The sequence below is a fragment of the Hyperoodon ampullatus genome, assembly GCF_949752795.1.
Source record: "Hyperoodon ampullatus genome assembly, chromosome: 7".
Classification (NCBI taxonomy): Eukaryota; Metazoa; Chordata; class Mammalia; order Artiodactyla; family Ziphiidae; genus Hyperoodon; species Hyperoodon ampullatus.
Genome location: NC_136920.1, coordinates 71,050,900 through 71,076,456, shown reverse-complemented (window position 1 = coordinate 71,076,456; position 25,557 = coordinate 71,050,900). Strand labels below are relative to the sequence as shown.

Here is a 25,557-nt window from a genome sequence, read left to right as displayed (position 1 = left end):
TATTTCAAAGTCTAATTTCTGAATGTGGAGATGACAGTGCTTTTTTTTCTTTCTAACATAATAACAGCAAATGAAAAGTGCTACCCAAAATATACTTTAAATGTAAAATATTTTAAGTTTGTGACAATTAAGGTCAGCTGTGAAGAGCAGCTTTTTCTTTTCTTTTCTTTTTTTTTTTTTTTTTTTTTTTGCTGTTTATGGACACAGTGGAAGGAATAATAAGCCCCTGCCCCCGTCCTCCCTGTTTGCCAGCTCACTGATGACAAAGGGCGGATATGTGGGGAGCACATACCTCATTTACATCACATGCATAATGTACTTTATCTGGGATATTAGCTTCTCGGAGTTGGCAGTGTTACCTAACACACACCGTGATCAGCACAATTTTTGAGGCTGCAATAGTCAGAGGAATGCAGCAGTGATGTGGGAACAAGAGGAAATAACATGGCATTATGATGTACCCATCATTGTTCTGTTGTCATCCTTCCTAACCAGTTTGCTGTCCTTCGGAGCCTCACAAAAGGTCATGAATTTAATAGAGTAAAACATGGAACTGGGTGCAAGAGTGATACATCTATTTCCAAGCTCCACATTCAGAGAAAAAGGGAAAATATTGACTACACAGAGGACAAACTGCCCTGAAAGCTTTGTGGGTCTATGCATATGCTTATGTAATCTTCAAACAAGATGTGCAGTTTTTTACAAATGTGTCTGGCCTCACTTCATCTCAAGTAAGCATTTAGATACAAAAAAGTCAGATATAGGAAATTAACTAAATTTTCAAAAATCTGCAAAACATAAGTTTCTAATAAAATATTGTCTGTTATATTGATAGCATGCTATTTACAGAATTTATTCTTAGCATATTAACCTCTTCATGGTTTTCACACATTTAATAAAAGATAATAATCTCCTAGCAGTTTTCACTCATTTGTTCAAGACTTTAGCAGGAGTTCCATCCTGCAAGTACTTTACAAAGCAGTTTGCGTGTTCCTGTTCTATAACCGTTTGCAGTATTCCCAAATAACTCTTACACACGAGTTCAATAAATAATTGGAAGCCCAGATGTTTGAAACAGATATAGCAGATACACTGTAGCTGTATTGAAAATACAACTACTTTCCCTTTGTCCTCTCATCAACTTCACAGCATTGCACCCTGCCATTTTCAGTTCTCTTCTAATTAAACCTAGATGAGCATTTGGCATGTACGTGTTCTCACACGTGCCCTTCTCAAACGCAGCGTGTGGAGGCATCCTGTGTTTTTGTTTCTGACTTTAGACTTTCCGAGGAGGAATTTTACTTCTTCGGACTGAACTGTAGCATTCTTTGTCCCTTCAGTCCTCCTCCTGATAAGAGACTTGAATTACCGCTTCCCATAGCAAGTAACTAGAAATCTGTGTACGCTCCCTTCTTAGACTGAGCCTCACTCATTTCTGTGTCCCTCTCTAGCAGCGCTTAACTAAAGCAGGCTCCTGTCCTGTGTTTGATAGATAACTAAAAAATATTAGGTATCAGGAAAAACTAAGTGTGTTCTTGAACTTGGTTTTAAAATATAACTCTCTAATTTTCAGGTACTGAAAAAAACATGAGGAAAATTCTAATTTCATTTACAACAGCTTTAGGTTATTAAATTTTTGCTGCTACCTCTCTCTCCGTATGCAGCTTTTCCTTGTATAGTTAAAAATGATTCTTTCTAACTTACATGTCTTGGTTTCTTCCTCTTTGAAATATTTACACCAATTCCTGAAAAATGCTGTGATATTATCAGAGAAAAGTTGTTTTATTTCTTTTTAAGCGATAGAAGAGTATTATGGCTACATTTGGGAATTTTTAATTTGTATCTTATTTAGTCTGGTGTGCAGCGTGACACGAGTTAATTGTATGTTATTTTGTGGTAACTACATGTTAACTCTGTTGGAAGTAATGGTAATTATACTGTAATTGATATCAGTTCTCCCACATCTTTGGAAAACCATACAATTAACACATATCGCCACAGTTGGACACTATCTTTTGTCCTTTGTAATGTTGCCATGTTGGAGTACTATTTTGAATAGGGTCCTAAATATTTTCTTCTTCTTTTAAACTCATTTGAAAAATTCCAATTTTAAGATATTTTAATTTTCATGAAATGAAACATAGTTTCTAAATTTTAATTTTACGTAATCATGAAGAAAGCTGCTTTCACAAATAATCAGACATAGTCTTGGGTTATTTTTATTTTTATTCTTTATTTGAAACGTCATTTGTGACTTCACATGACTTTATTAGTACTTTCTATTTCCTAGAGGAGGATAACAATAGAATATGCAAAATCCTGACATCAAGAAGTTACTTTTTTCTGAAGAGAGGCCCTCTTCTTTTTTTTTTTTTTTTTTTTTTTTCTTTTTTTGCGGTACGCGGGCCTCTCACTGTTGTGGCCTCTCCCGTTGTGGAGCACAGGCTCCAGATGCGCAGGCCCAGCGGCCATGTCTCACGGGCCCAGCCGCTCCGCGGCATGTGGGATCTTCCCGCACTGGGGCACGAACCCGTGTCCCCTGCATCAGCAGGCGGACTCTCAACCACTGCGCCACCAGGGAAGCCCCAAGGCCCTCTTCTTACTAGCAATCTTTACGTTACTTTGCATTCAGACAAAAATGGATGTATCTGTGCTAGTGCCACCGTTAGGAATATCAAACTAGGAACATATTTGCACCAAATTTAGATAAAACGTTTTCCCTTGATTTTACTTGCCTCTTTCCTTTGCCTTTCCCTTGCTTTGGGTCCCTTTCCTTCTATCACTTTTGCCTAAGTTGGAGATGGAATTTCAGAAGTAGCAAATAAATGCTTTCTGGCTAAGTGTGAGCATGGTTTGGTAGGCTTGTTTGACAAATGAATTATCTTTGAGTGATTTTTGTTGAGAATATGAATAATTGCTCACAATTTTTTATGACATGGCAAAGTGACTTTACTAATGTGTGCTGCAGTGTGGGTCTCAGGAGTAAAAAAGTTGAGCATCGTAGAATTGTAAGATTTCAGAGCTGGAAGAAATCATAGAGATAAGTTGGTTCAGCTCCCTCATTTTACAGGTGGAGTAATCAGGAACTAGCATTGTTTGTAAAGAGCACATGTGATGCAGAATAGTTCAGTGGAAGGGGCAGGAGACTGGGAGTCTGCAGGCTAAGTGCTGTGAGGCTAAGTGGTGTGTCCTGGATCTGTTACCAGTCAGCTGAGGGATTTGGGCTAGGCATCCTAACCTCCTTGGTCTGTACTCTCTGAGTGAAGAGGCCTTTACGTTTCCTTCCAGCACTAAAGCCTTCTCATGCCCCCTATTTTTCTTTTTAAGATATGTGTTATTTTCATAGAACACATATTTAATTATAGGGAAATCTCTTAGGAGATGTGATATATTTATATATCTCACAAGTTAAAACAAATACATGGTGGTAATACCTTACATTTTTTCCATTTTTTGTGTTTATGTTTCTGAGGAAAAACTCTTCAAATTTATCAGTTTGCCAGCTAAAATTGAAATAGAAGGTATATTTTTGAAGAAAATATTCATTCTTGGTTTAGATAGCTTTGAATAACTTGAATAAACTGCACCTGTGTCTCCACAGACAATATTAAAAGTATAGATTGTAAATTAAGTAGGTATCTGAAATCAAGCACCTAGATTTGAACAAACAGAATTCCCAAGAATGTTTTGGACAAAACATTTGCTTAGCTGGTCATTAATTTTATTGTGATACTCTTTGTTCATGTGATAAATGTTAGAATAATAAAGTCTTGCTGGTGGTTTAAGTGGAGATAAAATTCTCCAGTTTTTAAGTCATGTATTCAGTTTTAATAGGAGTTTGTATAATTTTACAATGGAGCTTTTTGTGACCTTGTTACTGAAACAAATAGTTAATCAGAGAATATTCAGGAACAAATATGTATCATGCCTCTGTATAGGAATAAAAAGTTGGAAACCACATATAAGTAGGAGTTGGGCTGCCACACAACTGGATTTGCTTAAATCTGAACACTTTATAACTCTACTTGGGAGTTGCAAACTTATAAATAACCTTGCAATTGGTTAAAACTGTATTAGAACCATATGAATGAGACAGAAAGCATTTGCACTATAATCCTGATGAAACTAATTTAACTCAGTGGCTCCCAAGCCTAAAAGGGTCTCATATCTTAAGAGTTAATGCTACTTTATCATTTATCATCTGATGATCAGTGACAAGAGTCTAAGTGTATGTTACAGGAGATATACAGGATACTGTCCTTGCCAGGGGTGTGGAGAGAGAACTTGCTTAGCTTGGTGTACTCTTCAAATCCTGAGGGGAACTTGTCATACATCATTTGTGAATGTTTTTGAAAGCTCCATAAAACATATCCACAAGAAGTTCTGCAGACGCTAGTCCATTTCAGGAGGCATGTGCTGCATGCTTCTTCTGTGCTTATAGGATATAGTCCTAGCTGGAGGTAGAGAGGATCAAGAGCCACTTTCCCTCCCCCAAGGAACTTGTGGTCCAGTGGCATGTATCAGCCTCCTGAGAGGTGATCTGAACAGCTGTGTCAGTCTTTATTGATTCTATGTCTTGCCTCAAGTATGAGTTTCTGGAATTTTGAAAACTTTTGCCTAGCCCTTACAAGTCTTTCCTCCCTTTAAGGGAGAACTTTCTCTTTTGAAGAATCCTAGCTAGCTAGCTAGCTAACTAGCTATAGTTGTTAATAGATAGAATCACTATTAGATACTAATGGCAAACGCTTCTAGAGTATTGTTTCTGAGGCTAGTAGGACCTCATGTCTAAAATTTGTTTCCTTATTACTTGATATTTTTTGGCCAGTGACAAGAGCCTTTTATAACACAAGAAGCAGAAGTTGCCACTGTATTAGTTTGCTAGGGCTGCCATAACAAAATACCACAGACAGTGTGGCTTAAACCACAGATATTTTTTTCTCACAATCCTGGAGTTTAAGAGTCCAAGATCAAGGTGTTGGAAGAATTGGTTTCTCCTGAGGTCTCTCTCCTTTGCTTGCAGATGGTCACCTTCTCACTGTGTCCTCACATGGTCTTCCCTCTGTGAGCACACAACTCTGATGTCTCTCTGTATGTCCTAATCTACACCTTTTATAAAGACACTAGTCAGATTGGATTAGGGCCCACCCTAATGGCCTCATTTTCTTTTATTTTTGTTTAATACAGGTTTATTCATTTTTCCTGTGGGTTTGAATTCAGAATTGAAAATGTTGAACTATATTGTAGACAATTTTTAAAGGTCACTTTCAAAAGTACCACTGTGAGGGTTATAATGGAAAGATCACCAATATATACCTATGGGATGAGTTAAAAAAAAAAAAAGCTATCCTAATCCAAAGTTTTTCAGCCTTAGCTCTATTGACAGTTTATTTTTAAAATTTTTATTGGCTTATAGTTGCTTTACAATGTTGTGTTAGTTTCTGCTGTACAGCAAAGTGAATCAGTTATACGTACACATATCCACTCTTTTTTAGATTTCCTTCCCATTTAGGTCACCACAGAGCATTGAGTAGAGTTCCCTGTTCTATACAGTAGGTTCTCATTAGTTATCTATTTTATACATAGTAGTGTATATATGTCAATCCCAATCTCCCCATTCATCCCAATCCCCCCTTCCCCCCTTGGTAACCATAAGTTTGTTCTCTATATCTGTGACTCTATTTCTGCTTTGCAAATAAGTTCATCTGTACCATTTTTCTAGGTTCCACATATAAGCGATATTATGAGATATTTGTTTTTCTCTTTCTGACTTACTTCACTCTGTATGACAATCTCTAGGTCCACCCACATCTCTGCAAATGGCACTGTTTCATTCCTTTTTATGGCTGAATAATATTCCATTGTATATATGTACCACATCTTCTTTATCCATTCCTCTGTTGATGGACATTTAGGTTGCTATACATAGAAAATCCTAAAGATGCTACCAGAAAACTACTAGAGTTCATCAATGAATTTGGTAAAGTTGCAGGATACAAAATTAATACACAGAAATCTCTTGCATTCCTATACACTAACAGTGAAAGATCAGAGAGATTAAGGAAACAATCCCATTTACCATCACATCAAAAAGAATAAAATACCTAGGAATAAACCTACGTAAGGAGGCAAAAGACCTGTACTCAGAAAACTATAAAATACTGATGAAAGAAATCAAAGATGATACAAACAGATGGAGAGATATACCATGTTCTTGGATTGGAAGAATCAATAGTGTGAAAATGACTATACTACCCAAAGCAATCTACAGATTCAGTGCAATCCCTATCAAATTACCAAGGGCATTTTTTCACAGAATTAGAACAAAAATTTTTACATTTTGTGTGGAAACACAAAAGACCCTGAATAGTGAAAGAAATCTTGAGAAAGAAGAACGGAGCTGGAGGAATCAGGCTCCCTGACTTCAGACTATACTACAAAGCTACAATAACCTCATTTAAATTTAACTACCTCTTTAAAGACCCTACCTTCAAACACAATCACATTCTGAGGTATGAGGGGTTAGGGCTTCAACACATGAATTTTAAGAGGACACAGTTCGGTGCTTAACAGCTATCTTTGCTTAGCTTGGTTATTCCCAGACTCCTGTGAAATTATTTTCTTTTGGATTACAGTACCTAAAGAACCCCCTTGATCAAATTCTTTATGTCTCTGTTCGTGTAGTTTCATCTGGATTATCTTCCCTAGAGATATTCTTGTTTCCCTAGAGGAATTAAACTGAAATTAATATGATTTTGTTTAACAGTTTATTCTATTGTATTCTCATAAAGTATTGACATTATGAATTAATTCCAAGAATAAATTGCTAATGATGGATTGCTCAGCAATGTAAGAGTGTGTAAGAAGGATATTTGGAAATGGTTGTGGTTGACATTTTAGGGAGTATTTTTGCAGAGCCCTTTTGAATAGTAATAGCTAGGCAGACTTCCTATATTTCAGCACTAAGCCAACCCTGACCAAGAAATTACTCTATTGTTCAACCAATCTACACATCTTCCTTTGTATTTATCTACCTTTTAATCATCTGTATCTCAGTGTTTTCAAAAAAGATCTGAAAATTAATTTAATTTTAAAGTAAAATTAAAATGAAAAAAGAGAAGGAAATAATGTTAACAACATTATCGGGATTTAGCAACCAAAGTACCTAGTATGTGCCAACATCATGAGAAGCACTGACGATACAGTTGTTAAGACATGGACACCATACCTTAGAGAGTAAGTTGGGGAGACATGTAAATAGATACATAAACCAATAATTTTAATGCATTTTTCTATAAACATGGTGTGGTAATGGAACAAAACAGGGGAGCTGGTGGAGGGCAGTCAACAAAGGATTTTGTCCAGAAGAAATGCTTTAATTAGGCCTAGAACAGACAAATTATAATGTCATCAGTAAAGGAAGCACATTCTAGAAGAGGGAATGGTGTATGCAAATATAGAAGGGCATAAAATATCATAGCTTGTTCAGAAAACTCCAAGAAATTCTATCTTCTTGGAATAGAGATAATAAACCAGAATGAGCAAGATGTAAAGCTGATGAGGAGAGAAGGAGCCAGATCCTATAAGGTTATACAAGCTGCACAGAGAAGTTTGGTTCTCCTCATGTGGATGATGGGGAGCATTTGAAGGCTTATAAGTAGAGGAAAACAAGATCCAGGTACTATATAATTACTAAGGCTAAGATTTAAATTTAGTTCTAAGATGCTTTGAAGCCAAGACAAAAAGGAAAGCATATTTGGTTATATAGTTGTGTTGTTGACACAGGAGAATGGATCAGGACACCATCTTCATTAGTGTTTAGCTTTGAAATATTTAGCAAGTGCTAAATAATATCTTTAACAGAAGTGGATATTTTATGAGCTGCTTTATTTTTGCAAAGCACTCACACATATAATCTCTTATTTAATCATCACAACCCTGCCGCATGAGCATTTTCTATTCCATTTTACAAATGAGGAAACAGTCTCAGAGAGATCACATAGTAATTAAGTTGTAGAGTTATTATTCTAAATTCACCTCAGCCAAAACATCTATCTAAATTTTGGTTAAGTGACTTAAAATATAAAAAATCCTTTTTGAGCCTCACCTATTCTCTTGTAAAACTGACAGCAATAGTAATACTTTTCCTTGTAGTATTGGTGTGAAAATTAAAGGGAAATACTCATTGGAAAGAGCCTTGCACATAGTATATGATCAGTAAATGACACCCTTTCCTACTTCTACTCCAATACATGTATTTGTGCTACAGAAGCAAACACAGTTGGAAAACTTAGGACTTAAATGATTCATGAGTCCTAGCACAGTTTTGGTGTTAAGAGCATATTAAAAGGTAGACAAATTAATAGCTTCAGCTGACAAAATGGTATTTAACAATGAGGTTCATTACCTCATTTCTCACAGCCATAGTCTTTTTTATCGTGATGACTGACTCTGGGACCATCAAGATATCATTGTTAAAGTAAATCCCAGTGCCTCCAAAGTAACTCCTTCCATAAAAAGAATCACCTTTTTAAAAGTACTTGTGGTTACTTTCCAGTGTAAAGCTTACATTTTTGATCCTTCATTAAATTACTAAATTTATAATAAAGGATGTAAAATAAAGGCTAATAAAGTGATAGCTTGTTAAGTCAATAGAAAGTAAATAACATGTGCTTAAGTAGTATTTCTTGAGAATCACATCATGGCAAGATATGTCCAGAGCCAGGAATTAGAGCAAGTCTTTCAGAGTAAGGTATAGACTCTCTCTCAACATTATACTTAGCATTGTCCTGTTTAAAAATAAACAAACAGACAAACAAAAAACTTTTTATTTTTAAATGTGTACTGCTTTTTAAGCCAAGCATTTGTGGTGGGTATTGTCCTCTTTTGCCTGGGTTTTGCAAAAACTTTGCAAAGATGCAGGTGTTAAGCTGCAGAAATTCCAAGTCAGACTCAGAAACCTCTTTTTCATATTGTTACATAATTAAATTGTATTTTTCTATTGTGTTCTTCTAAAATGGCTCACTTCCCTCTTTTTTTTTTTTTTTTGGCGGTACGCAGGCCTCTCACTGTTGTGGCCTCTCCCTTTGTGGAGCACAGGCTCCGGACGTGCAGGCTCAGCGGCCATGGCTCACGGGCCCAGCTGCTCCGCAGCATGTGGGATCTTCCCGGACCGGGGCACGAACCCGTGTCCCCTGCATCGGCAGGCGGACTCTCAACCACTGCACCACCAGGGAAGCCCTCACTTCCCTCTTTTGCAAAATATTTATGGTATTTTTTCCAGATCTCCTTGTTTTGATGATTATTGCCCAAAGAGACATCATCGATACAGTGTGAAGTGTTGAGTCTAAAATATTTTTCACAAACTTGAAATATTATAAAATTGGTAGTTCTTGTTCCTTTTGGACACACTTGTACAGGGTGTTTTGATTTATATGGATTAATCAATTATGTGGGCTTGTAAAAACCTGAAAGTCTTTATGGACACTAACAGTAAATGCTACATAAGATATATAGAAAAGGTGCAAGACACAATCCCTGGCTTGAAAAATCTTTTGATGTTGTTAGGGGAGAGTTGGAGGTGCACATGAAGCAAAGCTCAATTCTTTAATAATAGTATGTAACTAGGGACTAATTATATAAGGAAAGTTAGGAATTTTTGCATATCAGAAAGTAGATCAGAGAGGTTATAGAGGTAATGGACAACTTGGACTCTTCAATATGAATAGAACTTGGCAAGGAAGAAGAGAGAAGGAAGCATCATTCTAGTGGGCATGGGGAAGACGAAGCAGGCCTTATCATGGTATTATTATACCTGAGCAGAGGATGTATGATGGAAGAGTTGTAGGAAATTGAGTTTCAAAAGGCATGTGGGGAATAGTGTATGAAGGACCTTGAAACTCCTCCAAGTAGAGGAGTTTGGATAAAATGCAACAGAAAACAGGAAACCATGGAAGGTTTTAAATCAGAGCTATGAAGTGGAACCCTGTGAGGAGTGAGAGCAGATGGGGGGGATCAGTGTCAAGTTTCAGACAGACCAGAGAAGAGGTGCAGCAGTAATGTAGGAGTGCAGGTGTGAGGGCCTGCGCTGAGGTCGGTGATGAGGGAGGGCATGGAGGGGAAGGACCAGTGCAAGAGGCTCTGCAGAAGAAAAATCAGCAAGCCTGGAAGATCAAGTGGGCACAGAGGGGCAAGGAAAGCACTGAGACAAATAGTACCGACCAATTGGTATTGATGTAAACAGAGGATGGGAAGGGGAGTTGTGTAAGGCGAAAGCTGCTTTTGCAGGGAAGTCTTTACTTTTGAGAAAGAGTTTTCCAGGATTGGAAAGACACTAAAGCTTGGAGCCGGGATGAAAGGGTAAACCTTCTTTTGGGTAGTATTCAACAACTCAGACATAGCGGAAACTTTAAGGGTAGGTAGTATCTCAGAATATTGTGGTGGCCTTAGAGAATTTCTATTCATAATGCATATATTTGTTATTTCTCTTAGAAAACTGCTTCAGGAATACACAGAAACATGATTGGTAGCACTGTAGTATTAATTTTCCCTGCAAAATTCCTTATTATTACAAATTTGAATGGTTTTAAAAGTTCTTTAGTACTTAAATAAGTATTTTAGGACATAACAGCAAAATTCTTATTTACTCAAAAAATATTCATACCAAAATCCCCATGTAGGAGATAGGTGGTTCTAAATTTGTGATTAAATGAGCATAGAATTTTCTATTTTCTATCTTCTGTATAGCAAATAGAAGTATGATATATATAATATGTATGTATTTGTAGAAAATATTATAAAATATTTATATAAAACATATATACTAATATTCTATGAACAGAATATTTGAGAGCTAGTGTAGAGTATACTAATTAAAATGGAACTTACATGTGAAAGTAACATGAGATTTTTTTTACCCATTCTAACTGAAATATAAGTAATGGCCTCTTAGGTGTGTGTTCTGTGGTTGCTATGGATGACCTCATATTCAGACGTTCTTTGGAAAAGACCTTTAAATACAGATTGGTAAAGTACCTCATATTCAGACGTTCTTTGGAAAAGACCTTTGAATACAGATTGGTAAAGTACCTCTCATTCAGACCACTGGAATAAAATGCATCACATCATTGTCCAGCCATGTCTGCCTGTCAAATGAAATATATTTGTTTGTAAGGCAACAAACAAAAAGCCTCTCTCAGCATGTACAATTTTCCACTTCAGTTTGTGGAAAAGAGGACCATGTTGAAATCATTTGAGGTGTGGTATAGGTTGGTCAGTCTTGGAAATCCAGAGGGAGGGTGCCCAGTGCATCATTACCTTTCACGTGTTGTTTTTCAGGAGATGGCTGTAATCAGTCATCTCACATATGGTTGGAAAAGGCTTGTCTCACTGGCAAGCAAACTGTTATTTAAGTACACAATCCACTCTACTACTGAAACAGTTTTGCCAAACTTATCCAAGGATTCTCACATGCTTAAAGATGGTATAAATATCATTTATTGCTAGCAGTTTTCTTCAGACTATATGGAATGTCTTCCTGCTGCCTGCTCTAAGTGTCCCAGTTTACATTATGGCCTTTACTGCCTCTGTTTGATGGAGTGATCAGTAAAAATTTAATGACACTATAAAATAATAAAAATGTCATTAATTTACCACGGATCTTGGATGCAGTGGTTGTAAAATTACATTAATAAACAGAATATTTTTTTACAACAAAGAGCATTGTTACGTGGGAACATATAAATAACACACATAAATTTAAGAGCAATTTTACTGTTAGCACACACATTATTATGGAATAGCCAGTAAGTGTATAAAACATAGTATATAAAATTTTATTAAAATATACTGTGCACATCAAAAATTCAGCTTTTATCTAAGTGCAAAGAAAAGCCATTATTATGTGCTTACTGTTTCATTGCTGTTCTTTCCCCATATCACAATTTTACATTTGTTGCCAGTAAGAGGGAGTTGATTTTTTTTACTAGATGAAAATAAACCTGTGTTTTTTTAGTTATCCCAAATTCATTCTCTCTCTCCACCGATGCAAAGACAGAAATGATCAATCATGCCATGGTAGGGAGGGAAAAGTTACTAATTTAATGCAAAGTTAAAAATAATGCCTGAGGAGTTGAATGGTTTGTTCAGTGACACTGGAAATAAAGGATAATAATGCAGCAGTCTATCTGTCATCAGTGAGGCTGCCCCGTCATTGACTCTGATAATATGTGAAGATGATGAATGCTACCGTCTTGTGGCTTGTAACATTTAACATTCATCAGCTCTCACTAAAGGGGGCTTTATCATTTAAATATCTTTATTTAATATGCAACATCTACCTCATACATCATAATTTCAAAGCACTTAGAGAGCCAACAGTCCTACAACACAGCAGAGCTGACTTTAATTTTTTTCAATAACTTTTATGTTGCCTGCATGTTTGTGACTGACAGTGCATAAGTAAGTGTCTGATCACATCACTGCATGTAAAACGCACATTTCACTGTCATCATGAAGACTGGGAAGTTTTCCTGCCTGGAGGGGTTGAGATTAAGATTAGCATTGAGGTGTTTTGTTTATATCTTCAAAATATCTACTTGCAAGCTATGTAATTTGCGAGAGCTAGTTCAAGTGCATGGAAAACTTGTAGTTAAGAGCTTGCCACCCACTGTCTGTGTTTTCCATATCGGGGCATACCCATTGGCACTTAATGGCCAGAAGCTGAGGGCCTCTTGGAACTAAAGTATCTTTGAAATTCTCTCTGTGCCTCTGTCCACATTCTGTATTTACTAGGCTCATGTTCAACCTCACTGGTAAAATCTTTGCTTAGCTCAGCTGCCCAGAGCTAACTTGTAGACATCAGACCCTCTTATCTTATGGTTATGTGGCTGGCAAATAAATATTCTGAGCTATTCTTTGAAGAAAAGAAGGAAATCTTCTGGGAGACTAGGTAGAAATTTATATGAAAGGGCATGGCTTTGCAGGGTCCTTCTTTAATCTCAAACACAAGTGCTTAATATTACCAAATATAAAATGCAGCCCACTGCCCAAAACAATTTTTATCATTGATTTATTTTCTGCCTATTTAACAAGTGTTTCATGGGATATTCTTCCTCGACTTCTACTCTGTCAAAATATTGATATTTTATAAGGAAAGTATCTCTGCAGAATAATTTTTTTTTCAATGAAGTCAGAAAAATGTATGACTTCAAAGACACTGTGAATGTGTTGTTGAATGTTCTGAATGTTTTTTGTTATGATTAAAAACAAGCTGATACTACTGAATTGTGAGTGCACTTCACTTTTTATAAAAGAAAAGATATTATCATCATGTAAGCTTTGTTGTCTTAGGATTTTACAAACCATGGCATGTAATTTTCCCTCTTCTCCTTCCTTGTCAAAATATTGATATTCTTTCAGGAACTTTATTTATTTTTTTTTACTGAGAATATTTTCCGGTAAAATCAAAGAGAATGAATGACTAGAAAGATACTTGAAATATGCATATTGATAGGTAGCACAGTCTGTTGATTTTCAGAGAAAGTTGTTTTTCCCCCCATGAAAATACAGATAAAGGTTGTTCTTCCAAGAAGATTGCAGGTGTCACATCAAAACTCCTTCTGCATTTAACATAGGGAAAGCATTCACATGCAAATATTTGAAATGCGAAACAATGTGATAAAACAAAGGTTGAATATTTTGCTTTCCCTGGTACTGCTTATTTTCACTTTAATTCTTTTTCTTTACATCATGACAACCAAAAGTGCTACTCAAAAATAGAAATTGGCTGATTAAAAACAGCTGTCCTCCCCCCACAATGTGTGAAACTCTCGTCTGGCTTGTGGTCGCTCTTTGTTGTGGCCTGCATCTGGGTTAATTTGTTCTTGTGCAGCGGCAGTGTCACATAAGAAGATATTGGGGAACCATACCTAATTTGCTTTTTATTTTCACTCTGTTTTTTATAAGTGTGGTGTTTCAGAGGTTTCCCCGCATACCGCTATTGTAACTAGTTAGTATTACCCAGTTGGGGAAATTCATGATTATAATTTTGTTGCAGTCTTTCATAGAAATGTTGCTAGATTAAAGCAAGGTTTATACTGTGTTTTCTTCCAACACAGATTTCAACATATTCCATGATGAAGGGGAACTGGAAGACTTCCTGCACAATTTGACTGATGGGAATTAATTATAGAAATATAATGATATTCAAAAATAATCATATTAGAAAGCACAAACGTAGTGAGACTGTACAAATGAGACACAGCCTCTATCAAGTAATTGTATGTTTGCTCTTTAAGAATATTTCCAAGTTTCTAAACATCTTACAGAAGAGAACACTCAGAGTGTTTCCGTCTGATGCCGAACATGCCTAGTACAGAACTAGGTCATTGAACAATAGACTGAACAGCAATCAGCGCTCTACTGCTGCATAATGCATTAAGTATAACATGCAGAAACCATTCCCAGAGCTGGAAGCTGCTATTTCATGTCTGTAAATTCAAGCTGACATGACATTTAATATTGTTTCATAGTAATGAACAACAAGGTTTCATTCATTCATAAGCACAACACAAAGCCAAGTTTGAGTCTGGAGAGTAGCAAGGAGGAGAGAAGGGGACACGTGCTGTGTTTCTGCAGACAGGAACACCATGTTAATTATGATCAATGAGCCCTCTGCTACTGATCCAGAGAGCTACAGGAGGAGAGTTCACTGTGATGTTTCAGACTCCTGATCCTAGAAGAGCAGGTTAACAATGAAAACATCTTGGTGTTTCCCTACTATAATGGCAAGAGTGTTTAACTTTCCTGACTCAAGGCCTGGCCAGGAGTAATGTTCTCCTTTTCACTTACCAGGAAGTTACAGTTCGAACTCCTCAGCAAAATAGTAGTATCAGGGCTTCCCTGGTGGCGCAGTGGTTGAGAGTCCGCCTGCCGATGCAGGGGACACGGGTTCGTGCCCCAGTCCGGGAAGATCCCACATGCCGCGGAGTGGCTGGGCCCGTGAGTCATGGCCGCTGAGCCGGCGCGTCCGGAGTCTGTGCTCCGCAACGGAAGAGGCCACAACAGTGAGAGGCCCGCTTACCGCAAAAAAAAAAAAAGTAGTATCAAAGCCATCATCTAGTCTGCCTGCTTTGAAATATTTGTTTTTGAAATCTTCTTGCCTAAAATTCTGATTCGTATTTTTCCAGGAGTACCAATGCAAACTATGATCTCTACAAAGGAAAATTCCTCTCCCATTGAATAACAGTGTATTTTAATGGAAACTGCTCTTTCAAATTTTGCAGTTTTGGCTCACACCTTTCATTTGCATTCCTTTTAGAATACTGGAGCGAATCCAACAGAGAGATGTGCAGTACAGCCTTGGCAGGTTACCTGCCACAGATTTCCTTTCCTTATAGGTACTATGGTTTAGGTGCTGTCAACACTGTCAGTACCATAAACAGGCTTTAGTGGAATCTTCCTGAAAAGTTTTCTGAGCTCAAGTTGGTCAGAAATGATGTTTGTAAATCCAAGTTTTGTCCATTAAGAAAGATAGAAACTGGAAGGAAAAAGTGGCTGCTTTGGAAGCTAGTATAAGTCTCTGATTATTCTTTCCTCTAGGAAAGAACACGCTTTGAAAATTTGGGGCCCCAGTTAACAGGAAAGTCAAGTGAAGATGGAAAGCTGGGCCCAGGTGTCATCGATCTTACTCGGCCAGAAGATGCAGAGGGTGAGTGGCTTTTCTGTTCTGCTGCTCTGTGTGTTTCTAGAGGTGTGCCTGAGTTGGAGGTAGGATCTTCATGGTCTTTCTTGGGAGTCACCAGATCAATTTTCTTGGCAAATCAGAAGAAATGTTAGGCTTCATTATATGTTATAGTCGAGGACTTTGAAATTCAGCTAGATTGTATGTTACTGAACACATAGCAATCCAATACTTCAAGGTGCCATTTTAAAGTTTTAAAATAAAAGAACCCTCTACATTTCAATGAACAACAGAATTCTGTGTTTCATCCACCTCATGACATTCTTATTTAAAAAAAAAAAGGACAAACATACAAAGGAGGATTTTTTACCCCCAAATCAAGTGATTCCCAGGTGCAATCAAACCATTTTGGAAACTAAATTATAGTTTGAAGCAGATCTAGCATAAAATTAATAATTGCTTGGGCAAGGCCCAGCCTGTGTCTGGGTACTAACCGTTATAAAGTCTTTTGAAAGTCTGGATGGAAAAGACTAGCTTTACTCTCCATGTGTTTACCCACAGCACTATCAACGCCTGTCCGCTCCTCTTCCTTTCCTGTTTGTTTGTTTTAAATACACAAGCAGCAAAACAGCAGAGATTGCTCCCCAGAGGCTGGGTACAGTCTATGAGTTAAGTCAGCACTTTAGTAGTAGCGTTGCCTGGTTATTTACTGTGTCATCCCAGAGTAGGGACTGGTCTTCCCGTTAGCCGTTCCTGTGTCAGAATCCCTCCCACCAGTCAGGGAAGATTAATTTGTTCTCTTTAGAGTAACAGAATACTTCATCCATCTCAGGTCCCAGCTAAAGTCCTTTAGCTTGAGGGGAAAAATCTTACTATTATCCCTTTTGCTGGCAGGATTCCTTCCAGTACCCTAATCCCTTGAAAACACATGAAGACATTTCATAGCAGCATCTGAACTGAGCGTGGCTTCTAGTGGTAGCTTGGGGCCATCCGAGGCAGTTCAGAAATCCCTGGCATGAGCGCTAAGAAATGGGTAGTATCAGACATTAGGAAGTACTTCAGAGAGTTTTCAGAAGGCAGGTTTTTCATGCCAGTGGGAGAGACTAATGTTTAATGATAGTCCTGGGGACAAGGTGTTAAAATAAACTCTGATTGGTATGTGCATGTGTGAGGGAAGTGGGGAAGGAAGGGAAGGGAAGGGAAGAGGAAAAGGAAGAGGGGGAGGGGCAGGAAAGGAGGAATAAAGAGGACTCAAAACCAGAAATATACTCACTGTCTTCCATGCAGAATGTGTATTGAGAGCACGGTGGCACTGACATTTTTATAGGCACTTAGAAGTACGTGATTTCCCCCCTGGTGAGGATTGAGGTTCTGTGGTCTAGGGAACTAGTTATTCAGGTGTGGCACATCTCAATTTTGTTGGAAGATGGTACTACAGAGTACCTAAATCTTTGACCAGACACAGTGAAATAATACTCTACATCACTTTGGAGTATCCAGTCTGTTCATTTTTCCGTAGACTAGGAGTTACAGAGTTCCACTGCCTTATCCTTGTTCTAACAGAGTTTTCTTAATCTGTCATTCAGCTTTCTTCACTTACTTCTTAACTGTACAATAGGTATAAAGTCATTTGCCTCTCAGTAATGCTAATAATCTAGTTGATGATATCATGTGCTTGGTAAGTTAAAAATCATGGTCAGAGTTATTAACCATTATGAAAAGAAAAAGTGAAAAGCTTAACTGTAGAGAAACATAGAGTATAGAAAAATCTGTGGAACTTCCATTCAGTATCCAGATTGTCTGGATTCAAACCAATTTCCTAGTTACTTTGCTTTTCTTAAGCAAACATTTATCAAGCATTTATATGCCAGAGAATACGCTAAGCTTTTAACACATATTTTCTCATTTAAGTCATATACAACTCTGTAAAGAAGGTTTTTTTTTTTTTCCATTTTATGGATGAGAAAATTAAGGCTGAGAATAGTTAAGTAACTTGCCACAGGTCACATAGCTAATAAGGGTAGAGCTGATCCCAGGCAGCCTGGCTCCAGAACCCAAGCCATTAAGTACTGTGCTATCCTGCACCCCCTGTATATACAGATGCAGAAGTGGTGCCTTCATTTTTCTGAACAAACTCCTTGTGACCTTCCTCAGTGTGGCCCATTTCCTCTCCCCTAAATATAGCAAGTCATGCCATGCACCAGCTCTCGTGTTACTCTGTCACACATAGCAGCAATGCCTGATGACTGTAATAGTAGAAGGGCTGTAGTGGCCCAGGAGCTTAAGGAGCGTGTGAAAACCTCCCTTCAGAAGCTTGCCCAGAGTTGCCATTGAGCCCTCGTGCGCTTTTGGGGGACTGTGAGTTCATGAATGGAGTCAAGTTACCTGCTCTAAAACCAACAGAAGTGCAGTGCCTTTGTGAGGACTGCTGGGATGCGCAGCAGCCTTCTGCTGACTTCAGGATATTTCCTGGCATCTGTTCAAGCGTAAGCTGATTGCAAAGCCTGCTGGAGTTGCAGTTCATATTAAAGTCAGAGTAGATAACAGGTACACATACTTTCTCCACTTTGCTCCTCCATAGTTCCCTTAAGAGGAAGAGTAAGAAGGAAATGAAGTGAAAGAATACCTAAAAAATTTATTCACTCCTTCAGTCAGTCTTGGTCTAAAAAGCAAACAAACAAACAGACAAACATTTCTTGAGTGCCTGTTCTGTGTGCCGGTCCCTGAACTAGACACTGGATAAAACAAAGGAAGCAAAACAAATATGTTCCTGACCTCTTGGAACTTAAAGTCTAGTGAAGAAAGACAGAAGATTAAAAGGGTAATGCATACATAGATACATAAGACAGATATAATTATCACTGAGAAAAGTACTAAGAAGATCAAGACTTCTTTGTTCCTCACAGAGGTTCAGAGCGAAAGCTACTTAGGTAAGCTACATTGGCAGGGAAGTTCTGTAGCTCTCACCCAGGATGTCATCCCTTCTTAGTCCACACATGATCATCTCCATGTTTCCTCTGGCTTTGGACCAGTTAAAATCTTTTTCCAGCTTTATTGACATATAATTGACAAATAACATTGGTGCAGATTTAAGGTGTACAATGTGATGATTTGATACACGTATATATTGGGAAATGATTACCACAGTAAGGTTAGTTAACACCTCTGCACCTCACAGATTACCTTTTTTTGGTGAGAAAATTTAAAAACTACTCTGTTAACAACTTTCAAGTATACAAGACAATATTTTTAACTATAGTCACGCTGCTGTATATTAGATCCCCAGAGCTTATTCATCTTTATAACTGGAAGTTTGTACTCTTTGACCAACATCTCCCCATTTCCCCCACCATCTAGTCCCTGGAAACCACCATTGTACTCTCTGTTTCTATGACTTCAGGCTTTTTAGATTCCACATATGTGTGAGATCATATAGTATTTGTCTTTCTCTGTCTGACTTCACTTAGCGTAATGCCTTCAAGGTCATCCATGTTGTTGCAAATGGCAGGGTTTCCTTCTTCCCTTTTATGGATGAATAATATTTTTATCCCATTCAAAATATGTATATATAACTATATAACATATTATGTAATATATGTAATACACAATATCACTTATCACATGCATTTATATATATGTATATATAAAAGAGTCTCTTTATCCATTCATCTGCTGATGTATACTTAGGTTGTTTTCTGTGTCTTGGCTATTGTGAATAATGCATAATGGCAGCTTTAAGGGGCTACGCCCTTCTTCTCCTTGCACCCCATTCTCCTGTGTGGCTTCTGAAGCGACTAAAGTAAGCCTGGCTTTCCAGGAAAATGTCTGCTGCCAGTTGCGAAAATGCCAATATCACTTAGTAAGCAACTTGTAGACCTGCTTCATAGCTTTGAACATGGAAGCAGCAAGGGAAAGGTCACCAAAAGAGGCAGCTGTGCGTGTGTATTAACCACTCATCAAAATCAAATGACAAAACCGTAAGCCAGGAAAACAGAAATTAAAAATATAAAAGGCAAATGTCTTCAAAATTTTATTTTTAAAGTCCAGCTGTTATTTGGCTTGAATATGACAAGACAGCATTTCTTGTTCACCACGATATTTATAAAACTACAAATTCATCGGTGCTGGGGGCTTAGGAAACATGTTTAAGGTCTTGTTATACTTTGGAGCATTTGTTGGCTTTATATGTATTGAGCGCACAAAAGTTGTTAGCTCCTATGTAGGGCATGTAAGGAAGAGAGGACTCAATTAATTGAGTCTGTCACCATGTATTAAGAATGACGGGGCCTCCCTGGTGGCGCAGTGGTTGAGAGTCCGCCTGCCGATGCAGGGGATGCGGGTTCGTGCCCCGGTCTGGGAGGATCCCATATGCCGCGGAGCGGCTGGGCCCGTGAGCCATGGCTGCTGAGCCTGCGCGTCCGGAGCCTGTGCTCCGCAGCGGGAGAGGCCACAACAGTGAGAGGCCCGCGTACCACAAAAAAAAAAAAAAAAAGAATGACGAACAGATGTTTAACTTTTTATGGACTTTTCATACGGTGTTTCCCCTCTCCTTGTTCTCCTTAGACAAGAGTGCAATTCTTATCCCAACCCTCCTAATTTCAGGGTTGCAAAGTATAGTAGAAAGGGCTCTGGTCTGGTTATTGGGAAATTTGGATTAAAGTTCCTTTGCTAAACGAAGGCAAATAAGTGACGAATGCCCCTGGGCCTAACTTTATCTTTTAAAAGAGGCATGTTGGATTCCATTATTTCTAGGGTCCCCTCCAAATGCAAGATTGTTATTAGGGTCTTCATGAAACATAGAGTGTGTTTATTACAAGAAAGGTGATCTGTCCACAATAGCTTTCACTTGGTTTTTTCTTCAGAGAAATAAAAGAGGAGACCAATATCTTTGAGAGTATATTTGTACCACTTGCTGAATCGAATTTTCAAGTCTTTGATCTTTTCTTTTTATTAATGAGAAGATCTCTCCAGTAGCATTTCCTAATTACCTTTCACAGATGGACCCCCACTCCACTTCCCTCTCTTCTTCTTCTCTTCCCCCCAGCAACGATAGTTGTAGCCTGCCTTATTTTTTATATTCTCTCCATTCTGTTTCTTCTCTCACACACCTGGGGCCTCTAAAGGGACACTTTTCTTTTTTTCTGTTTTTCAGAATAGTTTGGGTAAGAAAACCTTCTTCTAACACCTCTTTTAATTCTCAAATTCAATTATTGTGTCCCAGCCTCAGAGGGAGGCAACACCTCATTTTATTTTGTTTTGTTTTGTTTTGTTTTTTCACACCTCATTTTGACTTGGAGCATAGTGGAATATGAGCTCTAAAAGGGATGAGCTCTGAAAGTGATTACCATTAGGCAGGCTTTTGGACCCTGGGTTGGAAGTGTAATGATGTGCTGTCCTCCATGTATTAAAAACTTGCATTGCTTTGAATGGAAATGGATATGTGCACCAAGAATAACCCCTTTTAGAAGGGGTTGCTCTCAGGTTCTCAGATTTGCTTAGAAAGGTTTTATAGATTTGTACTGAATTTGTGAATTGGATCCCAGCCAAGATGGCCTTAACCCTTCTGAAAGCTTCATTTTTTTTGTGAACTTCTGATTGCTTCTAAGTTTTAAATCTCAGGATAGCTTTATTATTGTCAACTTAAGCTCTCTGTTTATAGACAAATAACAGGGACTGCATCTTTTCCTCTTTTTCCTTAAAAAATGCACCACTTAATGTGAATGTCTTCTCCTAAAAATCCTGCTTACCCTTTGATCCATACTCTGGGAAACCTTTGAAGCTTTTTGCGTTTCCTTTCCCCTCCCTGGATCCTTACTCCTGGTAGAAAAGGAAGGTTGACCTGATGATACACGGCTCATTCAAGGCAGCAGAGGAAAGCTGTAGTATAATCTGGGGAGGGATTTAAAGGCTACATGTGCTTACACTTTGGAATGTAAAGGTCATTATTTGTTCAAGCCCACCAGAATACAGTGCTTCACATGACAACATTTAGCTTCGCAGAATTGGAACAAGAGAGAGACATGTAATCAAATTTACAATTCCATCCAAGAAATCCCTTTTTATATCCCTGACAAGTAGTCATCTCACTTCTGTTCAAATGCCTCTAATAGTCTCATGACAGAAAACTGACTACTTCTGGAGAAGCTCATTCCGGTTCTAATTTTTAATTCTTTGTTATTTGTCTTTGCTTCCTTATAACTTCTACTCATTGGTTCTAGTCTGACTTTTGGATTCCAACAAAATAAAGCTTACCATTTCTCCACGTGACACCCTTTCAGATATTTCCTCAAGGGTTAGGAAACTTAAATTCCAGTTGTTCTACCCTAAGCAAGTCAATTCCTTTCCCTGAATTTTCTCAGCTGTAGGTGAGGAAGTTGGTGTAGATGATTTCTGGTTTTTAAACTCTTATCTTACTGCTGTACAATTGAAATCATTCACCTTTAAGTCAACTAGAAAGTAACAAGTGTAAATTAGGGACCACACCATCTTTAAAATAAGTGAAATTATTATTGAAATATATCAGAGATGATATGTCTTTGTCCAAGAAGGTATCCAAGTACTAGATTGTATATCAAGAATAAAAGATGGGGGGCTTCCCTGGTGGCGCAGTGGTTGAGAGTCCGCCTGCCGATGCAGGGGACGCGGGTTCGTGCCCCGGTCTGGGAAGATCCCACATGCCGCAGAGCGGCTAGGCCCGTGAGCCATGGCCACTGAGCCTGCGCGTCCGGAGCCTGTGCTCCGCAAGGGGAGAGGCCACAACAGTGAGAGGCCCGCCTACCGCAAAAAAAAAAAAAAAAAAAAAAAAAAAAAAAAAAAAAAAGAATAAAAGATGGGGAATTACACATATTAAAATAAAAGACCCAGGGAAATCCAGAGGGAGCACCAACCAGAGTTTTGCTGTGGGCTTATGGGTCTGGCCTTCCATAGCTGCCTAAAATAGCATTTCCAGGCATCTCAGAAAAATGAATAGGCAAAGCAGTCTGTATGGAACCAGCAGGCTGAGGTCTGAGGCCAGGATGGGTGGCCAGGGAGACCCCAGACATGGTGAAAACTGAGTAACAGCCACACAGGCTGGGAGATAAGCAGAGTTCAAAAAGCCCTTGGCTCTGGACTAACTCTGTGGTATCACAAAAATGTATTTTACTGTGGATATAAACAGTTTTAGAGGATCCTGTGCACCAGTTTATATCAGCACTATATATAAAGTGCAGCTCTCTTAAACAAGCAAATAAACTTCTCTTAAAGAAATATATTTGCTGTGTCTTAAAAGCTCCCAAATAACTTTTAATGTTGGTAGAAAACAATTTCCATTGAACTTTCCAAGTGATGGATAGTGCTGATGGAATAAGAGGGTGAAACGTCAAGATTCTTGTATAACTCCATCCCCTAATACTCCATAAAGGGAATTCAACCTGCTTCTTAGAGTTGCTTAAGCTAGAAAAGCCCAAGCAAAGACCCAGCCTCCCTTTCGTGAGGAGCCTAGCCCTGTCCAAGAGCTGGTTTCTCATTGGGCTGCCTTCTCTAAAGAGGTATCATTGACAGTGTCACCACACACACAAAATTATCTGGTTTTCTGACTGAATATCCTCTGTTCTGGGGAAGAAATGCTTGTCTATGCCATTACTGAATCACACAGAAGTGCTCCCCCATCTTGCTGTAGCAACTGGGTGACAAAAGATTTAACGCTATCTACCATGAAAATTAGACCCAAGACAAGAACAGCTGGCACATGTTCCCAATGGGACTGCAGAATCAGTCTATGGTTCCTCAGCAGTATATATGTCTGCTTCACATAAACCAACATAGTAGAATAAACACTGACTGATAGAGGTCTATCTGCCTTGTCTGGACTAACTGTGTAGTGATTGTTGAGGTGTGGACCTTGTCTAGTTCCCTGTCCCTAGAATCCTCTTCTCTTGGCAGCAAGAGCCACTTGACTTCCCATCTGCAGGCTATAGAATTCAGCCCAGGGCCTCCCTGGTGGCGCAGTGGTTGAGAGTCCGCCTGCCGATGCAGGGGATACGGGTTCGTGCCCCGGTCTGGGAGGATCCCATATGCCGCGGAGCGGCTGGGCCCGTGAGCCATGGCTGCTGAGCCTGCGCATCCGGAGCCTGTGCTCCGCAACGGGAGAGGCCACAACAGTGAGAGGCCCGCATACCACAAAAAAAAAAAAAAAAAAAAAAAAAAAAAAGAATTCAGCCCAACCTTAGGCTGGTGGAATTTAAAGAGTCTCAGGCCATTTTGGTGTGCTCTTTAAATTCTCTCTGCTTAAGGTCAAGACCGAACTTGAGAACAACTTTTTTTTCCCTTTTTTTTTTTCCCCCAGTTGGTCCTTTCCTTCTTTTCAAGTTCTGATAACTGTGCTTCTAACTTATTCACAAAATTCAATAACCGACCAGCTCTCCCCTATTTTCTGTTACTGACTTCCCTATCTTTTTTTCTTTAACTAAGAAATTTTTATCTTTGAATATCTCCTTCTTTTAGATACGCTGTCTCATTTTACTCTATCACTGTTTGTTTACACACACTATCTGTCATTTCATCCTCTTTAGAGGTGGTTCTCTGTAGACTGAGCCACAAGTTCTGATAGCCAGGTCTTTCCAAACAGGGTCTATCCCTACTCAGAGTCCCCCAATCTTTAATTTTACCCACATGTTCAAGTTATAATTTACCAATTATCTCTTATGTACACAGCACTGTTACGAGCACAGAGAGAAGGATTTTTTTTTTAAAAAAAGGACTATACTGAATTCTTCAAGAGCTAGTAATGTAGTTGGGATAATAATATTAGCATACACAGAAAGCAGAACAACCTAAGGTGTTATGTGTTATAGTACATCATTAGAGAAATAGAAAAGAGTGCTATTTAGAAGAGGAACCTACGGCGCTTTGTTGACAGCCATGATTCTGGAAAGTCTGATAGAAATATAGCTGGAGATAAGCCTAGGTTTGGAAAAACAAAGAGAAGGAGAAGAACTTTCAGTTGAGGGAATAATCCAAGCAGACACAGAAACGGTAAAGTACACGGACATTCACAAGGAAGTTCCAGAAAAGAAGAGTCACTTCTCAACTCTGTGTTCTCCACCAAGCCCAATACAAAGCTTTCCACATATTTATACTCAGTGAATATTTGTTGAATTGAATATGTTATAAAAATAGCTGGGTTCCATACTGTGGAGGGCCTTGAGAGTCAGGCTGACGAATTTGGACTTTGCCACCAACTAAATAGGCATTAAACTTTAGTTGTTCAAGATTGACTTAGATTATGTATAGAGGTTAAAAATAATGGAAAAGCAGAAGTTAGGTTGGTCTTGGTGGTCTGTTAGTCTCTTTATTCCTCTGTTCTCTTTAATGTCCTTTCAGAGGGGCTATTCAATGGCTGTCTTTTCATATTACATCATGGGAGAGCTGAGTAGGTGTTAGGAGGGTTTTTATTCAAGTCATTTTAAAAATACCTCTTTTCCTCCTGGGTATAATACTCATTTATGTATGATTTCACTTTGTCTGCTGTGACTGTTCGAAGCCTTACAGATCAGTCTTGTACTTTTGCCTCTCACTAGAGGAGAGTGATCTTTTTTAAATGATTTTGTTCAGTGGATATTTACCCTTAGACATGATGTCCCAAATTAGGTCATGGTACCAGAGGGAAGAGATTGTGTAAGAACTCATCGATATTTGCGTTATACTGTAAACTGTTAAATTTAGGAGTAGGCTGTAAAAAGTAACTCTGAACTAAAACTTAATATCCCAAGTCACAGCCGTGGAGAGAAGAATTTCATAAGCAGTATATTCAGCCACTTAAAATTTTTACTAAAAATAAAAATTGCACCTTACTAGCTTATGTATATTTACTTTCATGGCAGAGAAATCACTTCATG

The 25,557-nt window shown here is 38.4% G+C and overlaps 1 protein-coding gene across 3 annotated transcripts in view; it reads left to right on the top strand.

Annotated features, from left to right (window-relative positions):
* Positions 1-25,557, top strand: part of SOX6 (SRY-box transcription factor 6) — a gene marked incomplete at both ends in the record, with an annotated part of 642,056 nt that overhangs the window by 589,644 nt on the left and 26,855 nt on the right. For all 3 annotated transcript variants that reach the window (XM_079708162.1, XM_079708163.1, XM_079708164.1), the window contains one exon: positions 15,598-15,706. In XM_079708162.1, coding sequence (XP_079564288.1) covers positions 15,598-15,706 — 109 coding nt within the window. The remainder of the gene's footprint in view (positions 1-15,597; positions 15,707-25,557) is intronic.